At 43.1% G+C, this 27,469-nt stretch overlaps 1 protein-coding gene across 5 annotated transcripts in view; it reads left to right on the plus strand.

Annotated features, from left to right (window-relative positions):
* The window catches only part of RNF135 (ring finger protein 135), a 36,504-nt gene extending 19,166 nt beyond the window's left edge, over nt 1–17,338 (plus strand). For 3 of the 5 annotated variants that reach the window (XM_061615358.1, XM_061615354.1, XM_061615355.1), the window contains 4 exons: nt 2,153–2,312; nt 7,889–7,981; nt 8,522–8,611; nt 12,723–13,259. In XM_061615358.1, the coding sequence (XP_061471342.1) occupies nt 2,153–2,312; nt 7,889–7,981; nt 8,522–8,611; nt 12,723–13,252 (873 nt within the window). In that variant the 3' untranslated portion in view covers nt 13,253–13,259. Of the gene's footprint in view, nt 1–2,152; nt 2,313–7,888; nt 7,982–8,521; nt 8,612–12,722; nt 13,260–15,971; nt 16,201–17,300 lie in introns of those variants that run through there. The other 2 variants (XR_009761238.1, XM_061615357.1) reach the window with 2 other exon arrangements.
* The last annotated feature ends 10,131 nt before the right edge of the window (nt 17,339–27,469 follow it).

The raw sequence follows: 27,469 nt of genomic DNA on the forward strand, positions 1-27,469 counted from the left end.
TAGATAAAGGGTCGAGTAGCTGTTGATCTGGGAAATAGCTAGCTAATATGGCTGCAATCCATACATTCTGGATTGCAGCCATATTGGCTAACCATTTTCCAAATAGGTTATATTGATTTCAGTGGAAACCTAAGGTTGTGTTTCTGTTTCCTGGAGTGTAAGCTCAGATTGTAGAAACCCTAAAATTTAACCTACTACTCTAGTGCTGCTATCCTCTCTAGAAGTGGTAGAGTGGATTGTTCAATGGTGCAATGATGGGGGGAATGGATGAAAATTGAAGGTATGCGCCTATAATAACAGATTCTGAACTGAAGGATACCTTTGCATTTCTCTGCTCTGTTTTAACCTGGGCCCATTTTTCATTTATGTACCTTTCCCAAAGATAGGGTGAAGAAGTATTGCCCTTGAATGTGGACAGTGTTTTGTAACCTTTTGTTGCAATGTGAAGTTACAAGTGTTTTGAAATATTGAAGGTTGTGGGTTAATGGTATAGGCCAGGATCCCTAGGAAGTCACTCACGAAATTTACATTTTATTTACTTCTGTCCTTAGGCCAGTTGCAAATATACCATCACTTTTTTTGCAGAGCACATTGCTGGGAGGTGGGTGTGGAACGCTGAGTAGTCAAAAACAGAAATGGTCCAGTGATAGAAGTGATGGAAATTCAGAGCTAGATTCTTCAGCTAGATCTTTGTGGCTGCTAAGATCTATTGCTCTGCATGTGTTCCTTATGGAACTCCTTCCAAAGGGAACCTGTCAAGTACAATACAGGTAAAAACATTTTTGTTCTGCTAGGCTTATGGAGTAGATTGGTTTTTATACTTTGGCTGCTGATTTTATTGGCACTTTTCATGTTTTTGTATATTGCTGTAGGTAGCAGGCCTTAGGTTCTTATGTGAAGAATTTAAAAAGTGAGATTTAAATAAATAAGACAATAAGGATGCAATCCAACCCACCAGTCCGCCTGGCTGGGGGGAGTTGGGTGCCACAGACCCCAGCTGCGCTGGCAGGCTCTCGGTGCCACCGGCCTCTATCAGCAGCAGCCCTCTGCCGCAGCTGAGCTGTGGCATTGCTAGGAGCCTGCCGGCACTGTCAGGGGTCTGCCAAGGATGGCCAGCCCAGCAGATAGAGAGCTGGCAGAAGCCCAGAAAATGGGGTGTTCCGGGGGCATGGTGGGGGGGCACAGTGGTGGTGGGGAGTTGCACAAGTTTCTCCTTGCAATCAGAGCCCTCCCCCAAGTCTGGATCTGCCTGGAATCTCCACTGGCCAATAAGCCGGCGCAGTAAGAACATTTCCATTGTGACCTACCAGTAGTGCTTACACCCCGGGAGGCCTGCTTGTGGGAGCCAGCGCTTCCCAGCGGCTTGTGTGCGCAGCTCTTGATGGAGCTGGTGTTCAGCTGGGGTGGCAGATCCCGAGCGGGAGAAGGATCGCACGGAACTTTCTGATGGCTCCTCCTCTGATGGTTCCCTTTCCGCAGACTCCCTGTCATCTGGATTGCTCTGCCCGGCTGCAATCCAATACATGTCTATTCAGGAGTAAGCTCCACTGGGTTCAATGGGACTTATTCCCAGGTAAGTGTAATTTTAGGTAATTACACTTAAGGTAATTTTAGCATGTGTTTGAAATTGTTTTTATATTGTTTTAAATTTTAAAATTGTGTTTTAAATTGCTTTTAAAATATGTGTTTTAAATTGTATATTTGTTTTAATGTTTTTGATTGCTGTAAACCGCCCAGAGAGCTTCAGCTATGAGGCGGTATACAAGTGCAATAAATAAATAAATAAATAAATAAATAAATATGTATTGGATTGCAGCTAAATCTTTGTTTTCCAGGACCTTAATAAAGATTTTAGGGAGAAAGGAAGAACAGATATAGGTGACAGAACTGGAGGATTTTAGAAACTCCATTTATTGATACTCATCCCTGAATTTAAAATGCCTTCTTTATTTTATGTGGATTTTATTGATGTTCTTTTAGGCTGTTCTGGATAGATTTATCTATAGATTTTTTCTGTTCCAGAAATGTTCTTTATTCCATTATAAGATTTTAGTCCAGTACTCTAAATCTGTATGTTTCTAATTGAAGAGTAATCAGAAATCCTTGATAGAAATGTTGCTAGTTGTTATGATTCTTTCTTCCCAATTATTAGAATACTTCATTGGAACAAGAAGTTTACATCGGCGATCCTATCACAGTGAATGAAGTTGTTCTTGGCGTTCAGATTTCTAGCATCTTATATGCTGTTGAAGAGTTCAAAAAGCATCTAGAGAAGTCAGTATTGGGGAAATATCAAAGGCAGCCGCCACAAAGTAAGTAGGATTTGCATTTGTCCCTTGAGTAAATGAAGTTTGAAACAGGGCAAAAAAGAGAAGGAAGCAGGTAAAAAATTCCTTCATCTCACATGAACAATACAATAAACATCAAAATCAAATCTTTATTGTTATGGTCAAAGACCAGCATAAAATAGAGACATAAAACTCTCATAAGAGGAGATTATCTTAATATACAGAAGAATAAAATGCAATAAAATGGGGTAAGAAAATACAAGATAAAAGTGTTAAAACATGATATTGTTGTGTGCCTCCCCCAATCTCCAAGCGGTGAGATTTCGGGGGTCCCTGCGCTCCTCCAGGGTTTGGTTTCCTTTGGGAAGAAGTCAGCGGAGACTGTGGTGTCTTTATGAAATATGGTTTATTTATTTACACACATTCCAACCTGAGCTTCAGATGGAGGGGTTCAAGGCATCAGCAGTCCAATATCCAGCTATCCCATCAATGTTACAGGAGGCACCCCAAACGCCATGGTGCAGAGAGCCAGTCTCTCTGCCTGCCTGCAGCCCCAGTCATTCTCTCCACACAACTCAAACTACAAGCCTCTGCTGGGCTCCAGGAGGGGGGGGATCCTCTCCTGAAGAGTTTCAATGACAACAGGGTCTCCCTGGCCCATTCACCATTGCTAGGCAACTGATCGGCCCATTATCTTACCTGGCCAATCTATTTGGTTAACAAAAGACTCATTTGACCGGCAGAGAGTTCCTCATTCCAAATCAGAGGCTAGAAAGGGGACCCACAGGAATCACCCATCAACTCCCGTGCTCATAACACTACCCCCTTCTCTGAAAAAGGTCTGTCCCAGACCTGCAAACAAACATCAGAATAAGCTTTTCCTACAAAGAAATAACAGGTACAGGTTAGCAAGACATTGAAATATACATCATAAAAACATAGTCATATTACAGTCTCATTTCCACACAAGTACAAAAACAGTCCATCCCTTTCAGCAAGTTTTCAATCAATTACTCTCTCTTTAGGCTTCCTCTTCTTTCTTGGAGCCCCCAGTCACAGTTCTGCATCCAAACAGCTTACCCAGTCCTCATAACTTGGCAGTGGCCAAGATACTGAGTTCCTGACATGTTTAAGCATGCCCTCAACCACATGCACATTTTCCCTTGCTCCCCTAAACAGTTGTACATACACCCACAATGCAACAGTCACAGAATAGTAAATCTAAACATTAAAACCTTAATTGCAAAAACCTATCAACATAATTCCTAAAAAGTCATTAAACAGCTCATATCCCCACACTCATGCAAAAAGCACAAATCAACAGCATTTCAAAAGGCAATACTAAAGCCATCAGAAAAATTCCTACAGCAAATCAATACACACAGTCCCATCAGTACACAGACCCATAAGCACAAAGCCCATCCACAAACCATGCGGTCGGCAACATGGTGCTTTGTCTTGGGGCTTCATGGAATTCCCAGTCCAAGCTGATCCCTGCTGCTGCCTGCGGGGTGTTGGGACTCATATCCAGGAACAGATTTGTTTCCTCATCAGCACATGGCAGGCTATAGCCATTTTCTTCCCACTCTCTGCTCTGGGAAAAGTCTTTAAGCCAGTACACTTGGTCTCCTGCCTCAAACTCCAAATCAAAGTTCTGCCACAAGTCTTTATCTGGGGGCATCTTCTTCAGGACTAGCTGGCCTAGCCCACCCAGGTTGGCAGAAAGAAATCTTCTCTGTTCTCCCCCACAATCTCCAGTGTGGAACATGGGCCCAAACAGAGGCAGGTAACCCTCCCAGTGTCTCTTGCCCTCCAAACCCACAGGGTGCTGGGTGCCTCTCACCGCTGGAATTTGCCCAGGGACTGCACCCATCATAGGAGCTGCACCCCACCCTATAAGACCATGGGGCACCCAAGGGGCAAAGTCAATTAAGGATTTTATCTCACCCATCTCTCCAGGCACTGGCAGCAACTCTTGCACACATGCCTCCAACTTTTCCTCCTGCACTTTCTCTTCCACAGCTGGCACACACGGGGCGAAGAAATCTATCGACAGCTGCCCTGCTCCAGCCTCTAGTTCCCCTTTCTCCAAGCCTTTTTCTTCCTCCTGCACTTCTTCCTTAACAGGCACACAGGGAGCAGAGAAATCTATCAGCAGCATCTCTTCTCCAGGCTCTACCTCACTTTCTTCCGAGGTCTCTTCCTCTTCATTTTCCAGCCTGTCCTCCTTCAACTCTTGGGGCTTTACTTCCAGCTTTCTGCTGTCTTTCCCCTGGCAGGCTCCTGGACAATCACAGCTTCTTCCTTCTCCGCTACTGACTGCAACTCCTCACAGTCCACTCCTCCCAACTGCCCATCCACTCTGTGGATCTCTTTAGCCACCCCAGTTTGGGTGCTCTGCAGCTGGACTCCCGGGTCGCTCTCGACCCCTTGTAGCAGCTGATCAGGCAGGGCTCTCACCTCCTCACATGGGGCCTCCCTTTCCTCTCCCAAGAAGCTTCCAGATATCTCCCTCATTCATTGCCAGTGCTCCCGGTCCTCTTGGCGCTCCCGTTGCCTTTGTTCCCGGTCCTCCTGGTACAGCTGGAAAAGCAATTTCATCTGTTCCAGGAGGGTTACTGTTATCTCCTCCATCTTGACTCAGGCACAACTTGCTCCCAATGCTTCTCCCAGGAAACTCAATCTCACTCCTGACACCAGTGTTGCGCACCTCCCCCAATCTCCAAGCGGTGAGATTTCGGGGGTCCCTGCACTCCTCCAGGGTTTGGTTTCCTTTGGGAAGAAGGTCAGCGGAGACTGTGGTGTTTTTATGAAATATGGTTTATTTATTTACACACATTCCAACCTGAGCTTCAGATGGAGGGGTTCAAGGCATCAGCAGTCCAATATCCAGCTTTCCCATCAATGTTACAGGAGGCACCCCAAACACCATGGTGCAGAGAGCCAGTCTCTCTGCCTGCCTGCAGCCCCAGTCATTCTCTCCACACAACTCAAACTACAAGCCTCTGCTGGGCTCCAGGAAGGAGGGGGATCCTCTCCTGAAGAGTTTCAATGACAAAAGGGTCTCCCTGGCCCATTCACCATTGCTAGGCAACTGATCGGCCCATTATCTTACCTGGCCAATCTATTTGGTTAACAAAAGACTCTTTTGACCAGCAGAGAGTTCCTCATTCCAAGGCACAGGATTCCAAATCAGAGGCTGAAAAGGGGACCCACAGGAATCATCCATTCCAACCCCCATGCTCATAACAATATTATAAGATAAGATTGTTAAGACATAAGATTATAAAGTTCCAAGAGGGGGGCAGGAAAGGTTACAAGATGGCTAGGGTCAGTTTCTGGTGAGTTTTACTTGCTGCAGTGCAAAATTTGGCAACACTAAAAGTAATAAATGTATTTTGGTCAGAAAGGAGTAAAGAAACATAGAATGCCTCTGATCAGCCTGGGGATTTCAGTAGGAGAAGTTCAGTTAGAGTTCTGTGTAAATCACGATAGAATGAATAGTACAGGAGAATATGAGTCACTGTTTCCACCTCTCCAGAGTCATAAGGGCACTTATGGTCATGGTAAGGGATTTTTCGATATCTTCTCTCCATAACTGCTGAAGGGAGAACATTAAAACATGCCATTGTGAAAGCTCTGCAATGTTTTTGAACGGAGACTACAAAAAGGTAGTTTGCAGGTTTATTAGGCTGGAGTGCTCTGTCAATTGAGGTGTAATTGGAGGTTAAGCCCAGATTATATTGATGTTCAAAATCAGCAATGTGTTGTCTGAGAATAATTCTAGTTGTATCATATCCTTGGGAGATGAGATAACCCAAGGAGAGTCCATACAACTGGAGTTTTTGAGGCAAGGTTTGCTTCCATATTGACTGCAACTCATCCTGTAATGTTAGTGGAGCTCAACCAATTGGAAAAAAGATTAGTTTCAGCCGGAAGTTAAAGGTGGCGAGCCAGGACCTAGTTTTGACCTTCTGCAGGCCACCCTCCAGTCATAAAGCAACATTTGGAACACAGTAAGGTACTTGGAAGACAGCCCTCAAAAATTGGGATTGTACTACTTCCGGAGGTTTAAAACTGGAATAAGATCTGATTTGTGCTCCATATAGAAACTGGGTTAATGATTTGGTTTCAAACAACTTTATTGCTGCTGGTACATAAAATCTTCCTCTATTGTGGATAAAATTTAGTGTAGCAAAAGCACTCCTTTGAGCTGTCTGGGCGGCATACTTTACTTGTGCCTTCTGGCTTCCATTTGCCTGAAAGACCACTCCCAGGTATTTAAAGATCTTTATCTATTCAATTGTATGTCAGTTTATTGATCATCTATACATCCTGGGTCTTTTAGCAAAAACCATGTCCTTTGTTTTTTGGTAATTTATTTGTAACTGTTCATCATGGCAGTATTGAGCGAGAGCTAAATAAACATCAATACACCCATCTTAATTTTACACATACAGATCAATATATGCCATCCAAATATCTGAATAGGTATCCAGATGAAGCTGGTGTTTAAGAAAGTAAGTTCAAATGTAGCAAGGGTGTTAAGGTCTTCAGACTACTGTGTAATTGTGCTTCCAGGCTCAAAGTACAAGTCTCTTAGCAATCATAAGGGCTCGTAAAATCATTTTTTGTTGTCCTGCCATTAATCTCCATACTGCAGAAATATAATTTAAAAGTACGTGAACATCTGCAAATATCAAGAATTTCTCCAATACAAAGTTGATACAAACAACATTAGACCAAGAAGAAAATAGCACTGGATAAGTCCATACAATATGCCTCAGTGAAGCATTTTCAGCACTACACATCCAGCATCTATTTGAGTTAGACAATGCCTTCCTAAATCAACAAATTAGTTGATTGGGAGCTTTATATTTTTTCCCCAAAGTGTGGGCACATGTGCCCTCTTTGGCATGTTTAAGCAGATTTGAGGAAGTAATTATGAAGATGTTTGCTGCTCCTCCAAAATACACAGTTGGGCGGAACCTATATTATGACCAACTAAAGTGTCACAAAAATGTGGCAAGCTTTTGAGTTTCCAGAGCTCTTCATCAGGCAAGATGTTACACAAATAAATTAACAAAAGAGTTAAAAATCAGATTGGTATTGGCACCATTAGGTTAGCTTGAAGACCCAGGCTGTAAACACACTAGTTGCCAGATCAAAGGGTTTCCATTAGCCACACCTGGAGGGGGAACAGGTTGATCTGCCGATCAGTTGCAAAATCTCTTTGAAGCTGATTTTTTTTTAAAAAAACTGCACTCCAGCTGCTCCCACCAGGTTTAACAGTAAAAAGTGGCAGGGTTTGGCTAGTATCATGTGGCCCCATTTGCAGAGGAGAGAGGTGGAGATGCACTGGAACTGGCAGAAAAGTGAGTGTGGGTCTACCCTTAGTTCCAAGATGGAGATTGCTGGCTGATTAAGTCCCTCCAAGGTACAATACCTTTCACAATGGGTATGTGCTTAAGGATCCTCCTCTGTAACTATAATCCCAAATCTGAACTGAAACCATAATCTGCAAAGGAGCAACAACTTGCTATGCACTGTCAAAGCTTCCTTCCTCAATAATTACCAGAGTGAGTTTATTTTTGCTACAGAGCCTTCTTCAGGAGCAAGTAACATGAGTTATTATGTTAATGAAATCCATACCGATGTGGCAGAGGATGAAACTCCTTCCACCAGCAATTCCTGTAAGTAGTTTATTTACTTAATGTTATTCCTCCACTGTTGCTGTCATGTCCTTGGGTGGCAATTGTACAACTTTGAGCAGCTACACAATAATTGATGGGACTGGAGTCTCATGCATCGAGCAGTGGCAGAAATGTTTTCTGAGTCAAAAGCCTCAGCTCCCTTAAGTTCAATGGGCCTCCTAGCCTTTTCAAGAAAAGCAATGCTTTAAATGCTAAGCATAATAAGAAATGGGATAATTTCTTTTTATAGTCCCAGGGTATGGTCTGTGGGCACATGAGGTTGACCATCTTTGCTGAAGCTAAGTAGGTTCTAGGTGTGGGCAGTGCCTGGATGAGTGACTGCCTGAGAACCACATGTATGTTGCCCGCAGTTCTGTGATGGAAGAAAGATGGGACGTAATGTAAGAAAAGTTTCTAGTCAGCTGTGTATACTGTAGCTATTAGCATCCCTCTGTTGTATGTTAAGGATCTCTTTCTTTCTTCCAGTTGAATAAAACCTAACAAGGGGACTCTATTTTTCTTCATTTGCACACCATCCAGATTCTCGTCAGGAAACTAGCAGCTGTTCTTCAGCAATGTCATCTGCCGGAGATAGTCCAGTGTCAACGATTTCAACCCAGTTTTCTCAGTGTAAGTCTGTAAGTCAATGCACATGTAAAGCAATAACATTTGGAAGTGTGGACAAGACATTCAACACTTGAAATGAAATGGAGTGCCTTCAACTCGATTCCGATTTATGGGCGACCCTATGAATAGGGTTTTCATGGTAAGCGGTGTTCAGAGGGGGGTTACCATTGCCTTCCTCAGAGGCTGAGAGGCAGTGACTGGCTCAAGGTCACCGAGCTTCATGGCTGTGTGGGGATTTCGTAGTCCAACACCTTAACCATTACAGCACACTGGCTCTCATTCCATACTTAGCTTTCACAAATAAGCCCTTGTATTGGTTCTACAAGACCGAAATTGGTTTTCCCCCCTAATGAGTTCAATTAATATTTTCTGAAATGCCTCTCCTGATATGAACCTACCTGGATCCTTAGATCTTCTTCTGAGGCCCTTCTCCAGTTTTCCCCTCGGAGGATGGTGACAAGGGGGGAGCCTTTTCAGTTGTAGCCCCCCAGTGGAATATGCTTCCCAGTGAGGTCTGCCTGGTGCCTTCATTGACATAAGTCTTTTTTGGTGCCATGTAAAGACTTATCTTCTTTCCTAGGCGTTTGCTAGATTAAGATTATGTTTGTATTAGTGTGTTGCCAAAGCTTTCTGTGGCTGTATGGGTGGTGATGGTGGTCTTATTTTTTGTTTCATGGTATGATGTTATACAGCCAAGAGAGTGGCTGTATACTAAAGCCAGCGTGGGTTTTTCACATTCCGCAATGTGAAATTGAAAATACCCCCATGCCATTCTGATGCTTCCCATAAGCTCATTTCAAAACAAAACCTTACAAAACTTATAGTTCTGAACTCAGAAACGCTTGCTTAACAACCCTCTCAATTTTCACGGCGATACACAAAACAGTCAGAGAGAATAGAGAGTTCAAAGTCTAAAAAGAGAGAGAGAAAACCCAGAGCCCTTTTGGACTTTTTTCTGTTCTCATAATCTGTTGAAATTCATTAAAAATCAGCCATAGTCACAGAGTACCTGTAATCCTAATACTGACCTTGCCCCATACTCTGACCTTCATCTTCTGCAGTTTAAAAGTTAAAAAAAATGCCTGGCTGATTTTTAATTAATTTAATAAAGTTTGGCTGGCAGCCTATGATAACGTGGGCATGCTCAGTAAGAACCAACTGTCAGTGTTCTAAAAGCCAGACTCACAGCTGGTTGGCTTGCCTAACCGGGGCCACACCCACACCAGACTTTGATTTCACTTGAGACATGGTTTCCTTCAGAGAATCCTGGGAAGTGTAGTTTGTGAAGGGTGCTGAGAGGAGACTCCTGTTCCACTGAGAGAGCTCCAGTGGCCAGACTGGTTTGACAATCAGCCACTCTGATTGAACGTCTGTGAGGGGAACAGGGCATCTCCTAGCAACTCTCAGCCACTAACTACACTTCCCAGGATTCTTTGAAAGAAACCATGACTGTCCAAAGTGAAATAAAGGCCTGGTATGGATGTGGCCAGGGAAAGCTTGGGTTTAAATTTGGGTGGGAGGCTACATGTGCCTGCTGTAGAATAAAAAGGTGGGGGAAACGCTGAAAAGCAATGATACTGTTCACAATGTTTTCCTTTTGGAAAGGAAAGGGGCTTCCCTTCTGCCCAGTGCTCACCCACCAAATCTCTTCCCCCTCCCCTCCCTGCCCCTTCCTTGGCTGTGTTGGACTATGACCTGGGAGACCAGGGTTCGAATCCCCACACAGCCATGAAGCTGACTGGGTGACCTTGGGCCAGTCACTGCCTCTCAGCCTCAGAGGAAGGCAATGGTAAAACCACCTCTGAATGCCGTTTACCATTAAAACCCTATTCAAAGGGTCGCCATAGGTGGGGATCGACTTGAAGGCAGTCCATTTCCATTTTCAAACATGTTTGCATAGAAATAAATCCCATTGAACTCAAAAAGAATGCAAATGATCAAACCCACCCTCCCTTCTCCTCCCTCTTATCCCCTCCCTCTTGCCCCTTCGCTCCTCCTTCCTTTGAGCCTCCCTCCCCATCCCTATCCCCTTCCAATCCCCTTCTTCCCCTTCCCCCTCCTCTTCCTCCTCTCCATGGTCAGTTTTACCTATCTTAAGCATGATTGCACGGAAGTAAATACCATTGAACTCTATAAGCATGCAAATAATCAAACCTGCCCTCCCCTCCCCCTTCCTTTGCCCCCCTCCAATACATTCCTTCCCCTTCCCACTCCCACTCCTTCTCACCCATGGTCAGTTTTTCCTATCCTAACCAAGATTGCATAGGAGTAAATCCCATTGAACTCAATAAGCATGCAAATGATCAGACCTGCTTTTCCCCTCCTTCCCCTCTCCCTTCCTCCTCCCCTCTCCTCTTCCTACTTCCTCCTTCCCTGCCCACTCCAGCCCTCCCTCCTTCCCCCCCTGGTCAGTTTTTACCTATCCTAAGCATGATTGCACGGGAGTAAATTGCACTGAATTCAATAAACATGCAAATGATCAAACCTGTCCTCCACCCCTCCCCCTCCTGCCTGCTCCCATCCCAGCCCTCTGCATTTCCTCTCCTCCCTCCTCCTCCTCTCCTCCCCATCCCCTGTGGTCAGTTTCACCTATCCTAAGCATGATTGCAGGGGAGTAAATCCCATTGAACTAAATAAGCATGCAAATGATCAATCCATTCTCAGCAAACTTGCACAGGATCCCATTTCTTACCTCCCGGATTAAAAAGCAGGGAAATTCACTAATAGGCAAAAAACCTTGCGGTTTAAGAATGTACCTATAGCCCACAGATATTTCTGTCAAACTTTAAAAAGCAGGGAAATTGGGCAGCTATAGTGAATGCACCAGGGGAGCAGGAGACCTGAACTCCTCTCCGAGATATTGTACTGCCCTACAAATTGGTCAAAATGCAAACACCATTTGGGTTGGTCTTTCACAGTCTAATCCACTTGCTGTGTAGCTTGGAAGAATTTGGTAACGTGCCTCTGAGCATATGGTGAGTGGTGGCAACACCTGCAATCAGCCCAAATAATAGAAAGAAGACATGTGCTGTGCTGATCTTGTTTTAGCAGGGAGGAAGCAACATTATTAAGACAGTCGATATAGTTCAGATGGTAACTTTGAATATGTCTGATTTACTTTGCAATTTTAGTGAAGTTTCCTATAGGAAATCATTTTCTTTTTTTCTATTACTGTGAATATGTGAAGTACAGCAACACTTTGCAAAATTTACACTAAAAAAACTCCAAATATAATTGTGGAATAATGGCACTGACCAGGGCCGGCAAATCCCCACTCATGTCTCCTAGGTGTCAAGGGCCAGCTAAAGATCACCCCCACAGTGAGTGGCTCGGGGGTTATGTGCCCTACCACCTGTGCAGCCGTGGGCAAGCTGCATAGTCCCAAGGAGCCCAGTCACCCCCCCAGCTGGCAGTTGCGGACAAGGAAGGGGCTGGCTTGTGCAGCTGTGGCAAGCTGAGCAGGCCCTAGCCAGCTGAGGAGGACTAGCCTCAGAGAGAGGCAATGGCAAACCCCCTCTGAATACCGCTTACCATGAAATTCCTATTCATAGGGTCGCCATAAGTTGGGATCGACTTGAAGGCAATCCATTTCTAATTTCAACAACTCTCAGCTACAATTCCCTGGATTTTTGGAAGGAAGCCGTGGCTATATAAACTGGTATCATACTGCTTAGTGCAGATGGGCCCCCAATCTCTGTGCCATTTAAAGATGGTAGGTGTTGACTGAAAAATGACAGAAATCATTATCTGACTTCAGAAAAGCTGTGGAAGTTCAAAGTTCTGAGCAGCTTGCCAAAACACATACTGTCGTGTACTGGATTATCTGGATGAGAAAAACTTAGGTTCAAATCCCCACTCAGAGATGAAGCTCACTGATTACCTTGGGACAGTTAATCTCTCTCTGTCTAACCCACCTCACAGACTTGTCACAATAAAAGTGATGTAACTTGAACTCATTGAAGAAAAGATATAAATGTTGTAAGTAAATAAAATGTGTGTTGTAGGAGAGAAGATCTGACCATTTTTTGGCCTATGGGTGGGTGTTGCAAATATTCTCTTAATTTTTGAATGGGAACACTTTGATTCTGTTTAATTCATGTTTTGTTCAATTTAGGGGCGTCCAATGTGACTTTTGATCACAAGAGAGCCCATAAGCGCCTTGAAATCACAAAGGATAAAAGGAAAGTGATTGTGACTTCTCATCCCTTTGACTATGAACATTCTCCTAAGAGATTCTGCATCAGTCAGGTGATGGGCTCCCAAGGTTTCTCAGAAGGTCGCCATTATTGGGAAGTTAGCACCAAAGATAGTACTGGATGGGCCATTGGTGTTGCCACTGAGGACATTGGAGGAAATGACCAACTAGGGAGAACTGAGCTGTCCTGGTGCATAGAATGGTCAAATAAACAGCTCTTAGCATGGTACAGAAACCAAGAAACTCAAATTAGTGAAGAGAAACCTCTGGAGGTTGGAGTTTTCCTTGACATTCCAAACAAACGCTTATCTTTTTACTCTCTCACTGGTAAGGAAACTTTTTTATATCACTTTGAAATCAATGTGGTAAGTCCCCTTTACCCTGCTTTTTGGATCTATGGGATGGTCACGGATAATTCCTTAACTTTAAATAATATCAAAAAGCATTAGGGCATCCCTGTCCTATAAATATATATTATCTTCATGCCAATCTTTCCTGGGGATACTTGATAATTGTAGTTTGGTTGGCATGCTTCTCTGTTAGACATGTGAAATATTTCCTCCTTTCTGTCTCCAGACTACAATTCTCCTGAGAGGAAATGACTTATTAAGATAGTTTAACTTTAGTGTGCCAAGAGACTACATTTTTACAGGATGCAGGCTACGAAATGTATGGCTGTACAGAAAAAGCTTCAGGATTGGAATGCATAAGGGCCTGCAGAAAACAGGCAGAAAATTCTTGATGTATTTTTTTGCCATATTATATTTGTTTGTTTAATAGTTTTATTTGTGCATTTTCAATAGTAAATACAAACAATCTTACTCCAAAGAATCCCTTACTCCTCCCCTCCCACCAGACATGCCATGTATAATGTGGAATGCGGAGATGACTTGGGCCATTGACATGATCGCTCCCGCACGCCCCCTTCGGTGCAGAGCTCATACAGCACCGTGGTATACCCCGGAGCTGAGAGTGATGAAGCAAGAGAGAAGGAGGCTAGAGTGCAGGTGGAGGCGAACTCCTGACGGATGTAGTCATTCTTTGGTGAGTGCTTCCACTAAGTTGTATGTAAAAGCGGTTAGGGCGGCAAAAAAGCCATATTTTGCTGCCACCATTAGATCATCCCTTTGCCACCCAGCAGAGCTCTTTAGGGTGGTACGAGGGCTTTTACATTCATGACACTATGGAAACATCGGAAGCCCGCTGCAACGAATTTGCAGAGCACTTCCAGGACAAGATTGCTTGCATCCGTCAGGACTTAGACTCTGATGTTATGACAGTTGATTCCATTGAAGTGTCCAGAACGCGGTCTTGTCCTTCATTGTTGGATGAGTTTCAGTTGGTGCAGCTCGAGGAAGTGGACAAGGCGCTTGGAATGGTGCGGGCGACCACGTCTGCCCTTGACCCTTGCCCATCTTGGCTGGTGAAGGCCAGCAGGGCTGTAACCACCGGCTGGGCCAAAGAGGTGATAAACGCCTCCTTGAGAGAGGGAGTAGTCCCTGGTAGTCTCAAGGAGGCAGTAGTGAGACCTCTTCTAAAGAAACCTTCTTTGGACCCAGATATTTTGAACAACTATAGACCGGTGGCGAATGTCCCTTTTTTGGGCAAGGTCTTGGAGCGGGTGGTTGCCGGCCAGCTCCAGGCGCTCTTGGATGAAACCGATTATCTGGATCCGTTTCAATCCGGTTTTAGGCCCGGTTTTGGCACTGAAACAGCCTTGGTCGCCCTGTATGATGACCTTTGTCGGGAGAGGGACAGGGGAAGTGTGACTCTGTTGATTCTCCTTGATCTCTCAGCGGCGTTTGATACCATTGACCATGGTATCCTTCTGGGGAGGCTCATGGAGTTGGGAGCACTGCTTGGCAGTGGCTCTGCTCCTACTTAACGGATCGTCGCCAGAAGGTAGTGCTTGGGGAACATTGCTCGACACCCTGGACCCCCCATTGTGGAGTCCCCCAGGGGTCGGTCTTGTCCCCCATGCTCTTTAACATCTACATGCAGCCTCTGGGTGCGGTCATCAGGAGTTTTGGAGTGCGTTGCCATCAGTACGCTGATGACACGCAACTCTACTTCTCCTTTTCACCTTCTTCAGGTGAGGCTGTTGATGTGCTGAACCGTTGCCTGACCGCGATAATGGACTGGATGAGAGCTAATAAACTGAAGCTCAATCCAGACAAGACTGAGACATTGTTGGTGAGCTCTTTACCTGCCCAGATGGTGGATGTTTATCCTGTTCTAGATGGGGTTACACTCCCCTTGAAGGAACAGGTTCGTAGTCTGGGGGTCCTTTTTGACCCTTCCTTGTCACTTGAGGCTCAAGTGGCCTCGGTGGCTCGGAATGCGTTTTACCATCTTTGTTTAGTAGCCCAACTACGCCCCTATCTGGACAGTGACGATCTCGCCTCAGTTGTTCACGCTCTGGTAACCTCTAGATTGGACTACTGTAATGCACTCTATGTAGGGCTGCCCTTGAAGACCGTTCGGAAACTTCAGCTAGTGCAAAACGCGGCAGCCAGGTTGTTGACAGGGACCCGCTGGTCCGCGCATATAACACCTGTCCTGGCCTGTTTGCACTGGCTGCCTATTTGTTTCCGAGCCAGATTCAAGGTGCTGGTTTTGACCTATAAAGCCTTACACAGTGTGGGACCGCAGTACCTTATGGAATGCCTCTCCCGCTATGAACCTACCCGCTCACTTCGTTCAGTATCCAAGGCCCTCCTCCGGGTACCAACTCATCAGGATGCCCGGAGGATTGTTATTAGATCTAGGGCCTTTTCTGTGGTGGCCCCCGAACTATGGAACAGCCTACCTGAGGAGATACACCTGGCGCCTACAGTACTTTCTTTTAGGCGCCAGGTTAAGACCTGGCTATACTCCCAGGCATTTTAATGTTATTATAATGTTCAGATTTAATGTCAATATGTTTTATTTAATGTTTTTGTTTAATTTGCTGTTGTTCGTCACTGATTTTATTGTATATTGTATTTTAATCCTGTTTTGTTCACCGCCCAAAGAGCTACTCGCTATGGGCGGTTTAAAAATGAAACAAAATAAATAAATAAATAAATAAATAAATATATCATTCACAAAGAGGTTATTTAACAAGCTGTGCTTGTAAGTATTGTGGTCAGTTGCAGACTTTAGTTAATGTCATGTTCATTGTCTCAGCAGGTTACTCCAGAGAGTGCCATGAGTTGATGGAGGTGTCCTAGACAGGTTGCCTCTAATATATTGAATAAAAATTATCTGCGTTTGATGTGTCTTTTAGAGCCTTAAGGTACTTAGAGAGTTTTTCCATAAGTGCAATGGTCCATATTTTCTCATACCAAGCCTCCAGTGTCAGATTAGTAGTTGTCTTCCAATTTTGAGTTAAGACTTGTCTGGCAGTTACCATAAAAAGGGTGAATAATTCTTTAAACAATAAATCCTTTAAATCTTCAGTAAACAAGTTCAGTAATGTTAGCCTGGGATCACAAGGAACCACATGACCTGCAATAAGACTTACTTCATCTGTTATTAAGCTCCAGAATCATTGAACCTTCTCACAGGTCCACCACATGCGAAAATAAGATCCCAGTTGCTGGCAACCTCTCCAGCATAATGGGTTTGATTTGGATTATTTGATGACATCTGAGAGGTGTGTAATGCCATCTATGTTGTATCTTTATGCTATTTTCTTTAATTTTTGCCGATACAGACTTTAATGGCTGTTTCCCCCAAAGTTTGTGCCATTCAGCTGGTTCAGTTGTACAGTTCAAATCTGATTCCTATAGTGATTTTAAAGAGTCCAGATTGCCCATCATTACATCACAGAGAATTTTATAGATACGTGATAGTAATTTTTTGGATGTGTATGTAGTGTTTAAAAGTAGCTGTTCTATTAGTTTGAGTGGTCTGATGGCCTGAGACCTCACTATAGGATTAGATGTGAAGTGTATTACTTGATGAATTGTCAGCCAGTCTGTCTGTAAGGTTCCTAGTTTTTCTTTTAGTTGAGTACCTGTCAGTGAAGCCATGCCTATATATAAGTCCCTAACTGTATATAGATCTTTTTGTTTCCAACCATTAAATTGTTGTTCCCTAGTTTTGTTATAAAATATGGGATGATGGCAAAAAGGTACAAGAGAAGAGATGGCTGGAGCCAGACATTTAATCCAAGCAGTCCAGACCTGAAAGTTTGTGAATGCAAAAAGATTTAAAATAATTTTTAAAACTACAGGGTGGTGCATCAGAAAGGGAAGAGCTGCTGCCTGTTTCTATTGAAAGAGTCAAGCCCCAGCGAGATCCACGTACATTGCTGTGAATGTTTCGTCATTAAAAGTGTGCAACTTATATGGGCTGCGTCATGGCATCATGTCAAATTTAATATCCCAAGTCCTCCCAATTTTGTTGATTTATATAAAACATTATTCCTAAGTCTTGCTGTCTTGTTTTGATGGATGAAATTATTAATTTTTTCCATTTTTTCAATATCTTTATGTCAATTCGAATTGGAAGGACCTGGAATAGAAAATTGAAACGTCGTAATACTGACATTTTTACAGCGGCTATCCTGCCCAACCAAGAAAACTGAAGGTTGTTCCATTTTTTCACGTCTAGTTTCATGTCTAGACATCAAAATTCATTTTCTTCATCATTTTCCAGTTTTTTATAATAAGTACACCAAGGTACTTTATGTGTTTAGGACATAATGTAATTTTAGATAATTTGTGTAAATGTAATTGATCAGGCGGTGATACATTAATATTCAGCATCTCAGATCTTTTGTAGTTAATTTCCATTCCTGATACACCATCATAATCTGTGATTTCTTTAAGCGCTGCTGGTAAAAAAGACAATGGGTTTTCTAACATTAAAGCAACTGTGTACCTCCAGGTTGTTTTGGATTACCAGAGATGAGATGCAGACAAGAGATTTGCTTACAAAGAGTTAAAATTTATTGAGTAACTTACAAGCATACAGCCAAGTAGCCCAATAAAAGTGGAACAGCCACACAGCTCTGCAGTAGCTCGTGTCAGACTGAACACCCCATTGGGCACACGCAACACTTTTATAGTATTGAAACTAGCACGTGGTATTGGCATGATTACATACAGTTATTGGCAAGATTACATACCCAAATAATGACTTTAAAGCATCAATACATTGCATCATGGCACCTGTTACCTATAATTGGCTATTCTGACCTTTTTACAGAACATCTTCAAAAGCAAACTAATTGCTAGAAAACTATATGGAAACTCCCTGGCACTTCTTTGGCAAGCTATATGTTGGCCATATATCTCTGCTAACAAGCAACTCCCATCATTGACCGTCCGTTGACTCGTCCACTTGGCTATACTAACAAGCACCTGCTCATTAACCATCGTCCTTGGGAGTATAACCTAGACTTAAATCATCTATGCAACACCTTACTGATAACATATTCTTGCATATATGCCTAATTGGGCTCCTTTGATGCCTCTCTAACAAGGTACTGGGCAGGTCATCATGCCCTTGACTATCTTAGGCTTTCAGGTGCTTATGAAATGCAGGGGCCTGAAAGGGGAATACAAGCTTCCAGGTTCACTAGCAAATACATATTAAATCTATGCTTAACATAAGGCTACCATATCTTGCTATAGGCCTCTACCCTCTACTTGCTTGCTGGAAATATCAAACTGGTACAGGGTATACAGCAACATCATCTGCAAAGAGATGTATTTTATGTATTGAATCTGTGGATTTTATACCCTGTACGAATTTATTCTGGTGAATTTTATTTGCCATAGGCTCCATATAGAGGGCAAAAAGCAAAGAGCATCCCTTCCTTGTGCCTCTCTCAATGTTGAATTTAGCTGTGTCCCAGCCATTTAGTCAAATAGAGGCTTGGCTGCCTTTATATAGGTATTTTAAAACCATGATGAATTCCTTTGGGAATGACATTTTTTCTAATAAAGCATATAGGAAATCCCAGCTTAATTTGTCAAACACCTTGCTACAGTCGAGTGAAACTATAGAGACAGGCTTTTTTGTCCGTCTGACATAGTAAATTATGTTTATTAATCGTCTAATTGGGTCAGCCCCTAATGAAGCCAACTTGATCTTTATCTATAACAGCAGGTAAGATTAAAGCTAGCCTGTTTGCCAATATATTGCTAAAACTTTTTGCATCTTGATTTATAAGGGCCATGAAAAATGAAATGGACTGCCTTCAATTCCTACTTATGGTGACCCTATGAATAGGGTTTTCATGGTAAGTGGTATTCAGAGGTGGTTTACCATTGCCTTCCTCTGAGGCTGAGAGGCAGTGACTGGCCCAAGGTCATCCAGTGAGCTTCACGGCTGTGTGGGGATTCGAACCCTGTAGTCCAATACTTTAACCACTACGTCACACTGGCTCTCTAGGTCGGTGTGAATCTACTTGTATTGGATCCTTTCCTGGTTTTAAGAGAATTGCTAAACATGATTCCTTCCAGGTGTGTGGTATAGGTCCGCCTGTCAATATGGAATTAAAGTTTTTAGTTTGGGTTTTAGTTGTTCTTTGAAGACTTTATAAAATTGTGATGTGAATCCATCTAAACCTGGTGCCTTGGCTGGTTTCATGTTTTTGAAAGCTTTATCAGTGTCATCTGAAATTTGCTCTATCAGGTAGTGTTGTTGATCTATGTCTAATTTTTTAAAATTTGCATCACCCAAATAGGCAATGATAGAGGTTCTATCAATTGATCTTGTTTCGTATAAATCAGTAAAGAATGCTTGAAACTTTTCTCCTATTTGTTCTGTTGTGTATAACTACCCTCCTGTGGGTCCTTGTATATTTGTAATCCTTTTTTTGGTTATTTTCCTTTTGTGTTTATAGGCTAAAATATTGGAATTCTTATCACTTTGATCATTATACAGCCACAAGAGTGGCTTATACCATAGCGAGCGGGGATTTTTCACATTCCGCAATGTTAAATTGAAAATACCCCCATGCCATTCTGATCCTTCCCATAAGCTGATTTCAAAACAAAACCTTGCAAAACTTATAGTCCTGAACTCAGAAACGCTTGCTTAACAACCCTGTCAATTTTCATGGTAATACACAAAACAGTCAGAGAGAATTCAGAGTTCAGTCTAAAAAGAGAGAAAAAAACCTGAGAGCCCTTTTAGACTTTTTTCTGTCAGAGTTCTCATAATCTGTTGAAATTCATTAAAAACCAACCATGTTCATGGAGTACCTCTAATCCTATTACTGACCTTGCCCCATACTCTGACCTTCACCTTCTGCAGTTTAAAAGTTTAAAAAATGCCTGGGCGATTTTTAATTAATTTAATAAATTATGGCTTGAACCCAATGATAGTGTCAGGCATGCTCGGTAAGAACCAACTGTCAGTGTTCTAAAAGCCAAAGTCACAGCTGCTTGGCTTGGCTAATTATGAGGTCACACCCACACCAGACTTTGATTTCATGTGATGCCGTCATAGCTTCCCTCAGAGATATTGGGAAGTGTAGTTTGTGAAGGGTGCTGACAGGAGACTCCTATTCCATTGACAGCTTCAGTGGCCAGACTGGTTTAACAGTCAGCCACTCTGATTGAAGGTCTGTGAGGGGAACAGGGTGTCTCCTAGCAACTCTCAGCACCCTTCACTAACTACACTTCCCAGGATTCTTTGAGAGAAGCCATGACTGTCCAAAGTGAAGTAAAGGCCTGGTGTGGATGTGGCCAGGGGCAGCTTTGGTTTAAATTTGGGTGGGAGGCAACATGTGCGTGCTGTAGAATAAAAAAGTGGGGGAAATGCTGAAAAGCAATGATACTGTTCACAATGTTTTCCTTTTGGAAAGGAAAGGGGCTTCCCCTCTGCCCAGTGCCCACCCACCCAATCTTCTTCCTTCCCCCTCCCCCTCCCCCGGGTTGGTGTTGGACTATGACCTGGGAGACCAGGGTTCGAATCCCCACACCACCATGAAGCTCACTGGGTGACCTTGGGCCAGTCACTGCCTCTCAGCCTCAGAGGAAGGCAAAGGTAAACTACCTCTGAATACCGTTTACCATGAAAACCATGAAGGCAGTCCATTTCCATTTTCAAACATGATTGCACAGAAATAAATCCCGCTGAACTACAAAAGTATGCAAATGATCAAATCCACCCTCCCTTCTCCTCCCTATCCCTCTTGCCCCTTCCTTCCCCCTTCCTTTGCCCCTCCCTACCCATTCCCTTCCAATCCCCTTCTTCCCCTTCCCCCTCCTCCCCCTCTCCTTCCTCCTCCCCATGGTCAGTTTTACCTATCCTAAGCATGATTGCACGGGAGTAAATCCCACTGAACTCAATCAACATGTGAATGATGAAACCTCTCCTCCTCCCTTCCCCCTCCTGCCTGCTCCCATCCCCCTCCTCCCCTCTGCCCTTTCTTCTCTCCCTCCTCCTCCTGCTCTACCCCTCCCCATCCCCTGTGGTCAGTTTCACCTATCCTAAGCATGATTGCAGGGGAGTAAATCCTGCTGAACTCAATAAGCATGCAAATGATCGATCAATTCTTAGCAAATTTAGGATCCCATTTCTTACCTCCCGGATTAAAAAGCAAAGAAATTCACTAATAGGCAAAAAACCTTGCAGTTTAAGAACATATCTATAGCCCACAGATATTTCTATCAAACTTTAAAAAGCAGGGGAATGGGGCAGCTATAGTGAATGCACCAGGGGAGTAAGAGACCTGATGACCTCTCTGCAGTGGCGTCACTAGGGTTGGTGTCACCTGGTGCGGCCCGCAGCGCCTTCTGACCCCGAGCGAGTGTGCGGCCACGGGCGCACGTGTGCGGCCGAACGACAGGGCCCAGGAGTGCACCGCCGCCTTGTTGTCTGCCGCCGCTTCCACCTCGTAACAGGAAGGCAGCAGGCGCGCCACGCTAAGACTCTCAGCGGTGCCTAGGAGGTGCCAGGGGGGGTGGCTCTGGGTGTCACCCCCGTCTGGTGGTGTCACCCGGTGCGGCCCACACCTGCCGCACCCCCCTAGTGATGCCCCTGCTTCTCTGAGATATTGTACTGCCCTACAAATTTATCAAAATGCAAACACAATTTGGGTTGGTCTTTCACAGTCCAAATCACTTCCTGTGTAGCTTGGAAGAATTTGGTAACGTGCCTCTGAGCATATGGTGAGTGGTGGCAACACCTGCCATCTCCAAAGACGGAGAATTATATTTTTGTATGTTTGTTCGTGTTCTTCTTACTTTGCTTATTTCCTGTGTTGCTAATGTTTCTACAGAGAATCTAGTCTAGAAGTATTTAACTAATTATAGCAAACCAGTTATTCTAAGTGAATAAAATATTAACAAGAACACCCATTTTTGTTGAACTGTAATAGATGTCATAGGTAGACTTAAGAAAGCACTTCTCTTTAGATTAGGGTTGCCAGGTTCCTGGCCTGAGACTGATCCTGTATCTTTAGGAGAAGAGAAAGTCAGCCAAGTGCAGGTGTTCTTGCAACACTGTAATGAGAAAAACCACAAGGTGGAATTCTCCCTTCCCCCTGCACAACTTTTAAAGATACAGAAGACCTCTTGGTTGCGAGGCCCGGCCTCCTAAAGATACAGGCTCAGTCTAGATATAGATCCCAGGCATGGTTGTTTTCAGGTGCCATTTTCCCTTTCTCAGCTTTTTCCTATTATTGGTAGAAAATGGCACCTGAGCAGGAGTGTTTGGTCGGAGCTCCACAGATTTCCACATTTTATTACACTTGCTGATAAGAGGTTGATTAGGAGAGTATGAATGAGCTCTGCTAGCTCTGCTAGCTTAACAGGAGAAAAGGAAGTCTGTTATATATTTTTGTAAATATAATTATTTGAGCAGAAGAAGAAAAGAGAAAGAAGAGATTAAGGTGCCCTTCCAGCTGCAAGCAACAGTGAGCAGTGAATAGTGTAAATTGGGGTGGATGCATTTATACTGCTGAAAACAGTTTACATAGCTCAAACTTGGGAAGCGAGTGTCGGACCTTGGGAAGCTAGTGTCGGAATTTGCATTAAAAGATATGGTGTTCAACAGAAAAGGCTACAGGGCATCATTCCCCTTGAAGGGTACGTCCCTTTAAACAAACCTAAAAAAAATCACTCAATTTTTTACAAAGAGAGAAGTTATAAAAGAGCTTGATCATGTGCCCTCGCATGCCCCAAGTTCCATCTCAGAGTGGACTCTAGACTGTAAAGGAGTTACTCAATATAACAGTGAACACTTAACCTGCGCAAATTTAGCAGCAGAGCTGGCGTTTGCTGAGCATAAGACACCCATAGGGTTAATTTAGTCATTTGCAAAGAATGATCAGTTAAATGACCAATTAAATGATCTAATGCTTAAGCTATTCCAGGAGCTGGCCTTAGAGGAAAAGATAAATCAAAATGATCCCTCAACTCAAAGTGAGTCACCACAAGGTGATTGTTTACCAATTGAGGGTTGGATTTATTTGCTGATGAAAGAGATTGAACATATAAAATCCTTTTTATCTGTGAGCAGCAGTCTCTTAACAACTCTGGTGTAAACACTCAAAAGAATGAAGAGTGGAGGGGAAAGCTTGAAAAAGGATTTGTGCAATACGTGTAACTCCAAGTTTCAAACAAATAGGCAAACTGTGTTCTCTATCGACCCAAATGCCATACGGGCCGACAAGAGCCAAGCCTTTGTAACAAGGCAGTGGCCCGGGAACAGCTTTCTATGTTTAAGTGACCCTTGCTGCATCAAGCCCCCTTGACGATGCTCTCCTGGAACATTGCGGGATGGAAAATAAATGCTCAGATCCGCTCTTTCTAGAATATGTCAGAACACAGGACATTATATTGCTTCAGGAGACTTGGCTTGTTGAGGATTTGGCTCTTGGGGGTTTTGTGGCCTATCCACTGGCCGCAGTTCCCAGCGTTGCAGGTGGCCGCCCTAAAGGGGGTCTAGCGACGTTGATCGCTACTAAACTAGGAGGTGCCCAGAGGAGACTGGTAAATCTTGAAAGCTTGTAGAATGACGATCATGAAAAGACCCAGTATTTCAAAGAAGGGGGTAAATAATTTTAACAAGAACAAAATTATTAAAAATACACACTATAAGAAAATGGATTTTGAAAAACTTTTTAAACTATTAGAGAAAAGCCCTAAGCAAAAAGTTGAACAAAACACCAGGAAAAGTCCTAAACAGAAAGCTGGGCAAAATATCAGGGAGAAAGTTAAGAGTAAGGATCTTGTGAAGGTCAACGATAAGTTCCTTTTTGAAACTAAGTTTGGCTCCTCCACACAGCACACTATACCAATACAATCTCAGGCCCAGGGGTGGAAGACTGATATATAAGATCAATGGACACATATTTTGTTGACAAGAAATCTACTTCAAAAGCAGACCAAAACTGGCAAAAATGGGAATACAGTGCTGAATTGTCAAAAGTTAGTTTTAAAACAACTATCCCAAACCTAATGGGTTATTACTCAGCACGAACATAAATCCCATCTTTTGGAAATCCTGGAGACAATTCTCCCAGGCCTGTTTTCTACTATTAGACAGTCCAAAGACAAGGGCTGTAACTATGCTGGCCTTTGTCTAATGCAAATGGTTAATAGACTGGATCTAGTAATTCTAAATGGGAATGTAGAAGGTGATAGTAATGGTGAATTCACATTTCTTTCAGGGTTGGGAGCCTCTACAATTGATTACTTCATTGTTTCGTGATTTATTAAATTTAGTGTCTTATTGCAAGGTGGGCAAGTGTATTGACAGCGAGCACTTACCCATGGTTTTATCCCTGAAACTGGGATCTCTAAAAATTTATGCAGATTATGAATTGTTGCCAAACTCTAAGGCAGAGATAAGAGCTACACGGGTCAAGTAGTCAAATAAGACAGAGCACATTTTAACAGAGTTGTTGTACTTGGAAGCTATGTTTACAGCAGATTTCCCGAGAGCAGTGCTAACCTTGTTTCAAGATCTTCCCTACAAAATTGTTTGAAAGCTAAAATTCCGGCAAGACTAAATTTTAGTAAATCGAAACACTGGTTCAATCATGAATGCATTGACATGAAAAAATCCCTAAATGAAAAATACCAATTATATAGGGATCAAAATCTGCCAGCATTACCTCCTGAATGGTTTCAGCTAAAGAGGAGATATAAGGCTTTAATTAAAGTAAAAAAGAAGCAGGCCACAAGGGAGACATGGCGAAGCTTAATCAAAGCGACAAGAGCAAATGATTCTGCACCTTTTTGGAGAGTAGTCTTGAGGGGCTGCCCGAAAAAAACCGTTAACATGGACAGCCATATTTCTGTGAATTCCTGGGAATTATATTTTAGCGCTATCTATGCAACGGGGCATAGCTGGTATAGCACAGTGAGGAGGAGAGCCTGGCTGGGAGTCCAGAGTCTGCGTTCAAATCCCCGCTCATGTCCCCTGGGTGTCAAAGGCCAGCTAAAGATCACCCCCAAAGTGAGTGGCTCAGGTAGGGTTGCCAGGTCGGAAGCATCCCAAAACCTGAGATGTCATGGGGCGGGCCCTAGTGGTGTCACGGGGCGGGCCCTAGTGATGTCATGGGGCGGGGCCTAGTGATGCCATGGGGCGGGCCCTAGTGATGTCACAGGGTGGGCCCTAGTGATGTCATGGGGTGGGCCCTAGAGACATCATAAAGCATGATACATTAAGTATCAACCACAGTTGCTTGGAGCATACCATTCAAACAAAAAAAATGCATTTCCTGTCCAAAACACCTTCTCTCGACTTCTGTGCAAGAACCCAGTAAATTCTTTGCAAACTTCAAGAGATGGACACCTAGGGATATTGGGAGGGGTGTATGGAGAGAGAGAGAGAGAGAGAGAGGTTCTCTCAAGGACAGATCTGTCCTGTTTACTTGCCGCCCTGGGCTCCTGCTGGGAGGAAGGGTGGGATATAATAATAATAATAATAATAATAATAATAATAATAATAATAATAATAATAATAATAATAATAATAATAAATGAACATTAACACTAGCTCCACCAAATAATATAAATTAATGAATTATTTAAATCACTCATTGCATCTTAGAGGAATACAGGAGCATGAAATATGGTCTATCCAGATAATAAATCCAATCTCTTGCACAAATACCTAGAAGTTCACAGAGCTGGGAAGTAACTAGTTACAAGTATCGAATTGCTTGTAATTCATTACTTTTTTGAGTAATGAGTGGGTAATTCCTTTACATTTTGATTGTAGTAGAGCTAGAAGTAATTTTACTACTTTTGTGGAGTAATTGTAATGTTTCCAGAATTACTTTTGGGCATTCCTTGAGGGGGGGGGAGAGCAGGGGAAGTCTTCTGCTCCTCTGATTTGTGGATGAAAATCATGTGCCTCAAACTGGGTTTCTGTGCAGTGTCACTCTTTCCTCATGCTCTGTGGATGGGGAGGAGACGGAGAGTGAGACGGGGTGGAGTGGTGAAAACAATTATTGTAAAAAACAGATAGTGGTGGTGAAGAATGGAGTGGAAGGGAAAAGGATCCGGAGGTCAAGAACATGGATAAAGGAGGAGAAGGTGGCAGCAGAAGAATGGAGATAAAGAACTGTGGAGGTGAAAGATGACAGTGTGTGTGTGTGTGTGTGTGTGTGAGAGAGAGAGAGAGAGAGAGAGAGAGAGAATACTGTGTTTGCACTTGGCACACAAAGTGGCCTCCACCACCCTCTCTGGCTACTGTGCTGCATTTGCAGTGTTTTAACTTTTTTGCATCTCAGGCGAAAATGTTTGCTTGAGTGAGTGTCCCTTAGTTGGTGGCAGGGCAGGGTCTGGGAGTTAGTTAAGTGAGAGAGATTATGCTGGCTGGCTGAGTGGGGGGTTGCACTTGATTTGACGTGCAAATATCTGATTAGTGGTCTCTGCCTCCCTCCCCACCTCCCTTACCAGCGGAGAGACCACCATTGCTATCTTATGAATAAAAATAATTATTCTACTACCTCTGTATGTGTGTGTTTATTTTTAATGTTGTTTTAGGCTACTTAGATGTGCAGCAGCCAAGGCCAGCACCTTGTAGGCATTTTTTTCAAAGTAACTGATATGTAATTGTAGCAATTACTTTGGAGGAAAAGTAAAGTAATCAGCTACTTTTAGAGCAATTGTAATTGTAACGGTAATTACTACTTTTTTGGTCCATGTAACTGTAACTTATTACTTTTTTAAAGTAATCTTCCAAGCTCTGGAAGTTCAGATTTGATGAAGATCAAAGTACTGCAGGAATTATCTTAGGTAACTGTGATAATCCTTAGGAGAAATAGTTCTTCCACTATACACACCACGTTGTACATTCCCATTACCCTCTGCTTAAGTCAATAACATTTTTCTAAATCCTGTGATGTTAAAATCTAAAGCTCTCCTTTAAAATTTTACATTTTATAAATGATATATTATAGATTAATTACAGAACTTCTGAAATATATTTTCCTTATGCTGGAAGCATTACTTAGTCTCATTTAAAAACCCCTCCACTTTTTACATTTTCTAGGTTTATTCACTCTCCCACACATGCTTCTTATTTTAAAATGTGTTGTCCTGGAGTGCTCCAAGCACTAAAGGCCTAAACCCAAGTATGGAACACATCTCTTCTAGTCTAGCACTGGAAAGCACACCAGGGCAGTTATTCCACAGAGTCTAGAAACCTATAATAATTATAGATATGCCATGCATTAATTAGTGCATGGTGTGTGCACATCA

This window comes from Rhineura floridana, chromosome 3 (assembly GCF_030035675.1).
Source record: "Rhineura floridana isolate rRhiFlo1 chromosome 3, rRhiFlo1.hap2, whole genome shotgun sequence".
Taxonomy (NCBI): Eukaryota; Metazoa; Chordata; class Lepidosauria; order Squamata; family Rhineuridae; genus Rhineura; species Rhineura floridana.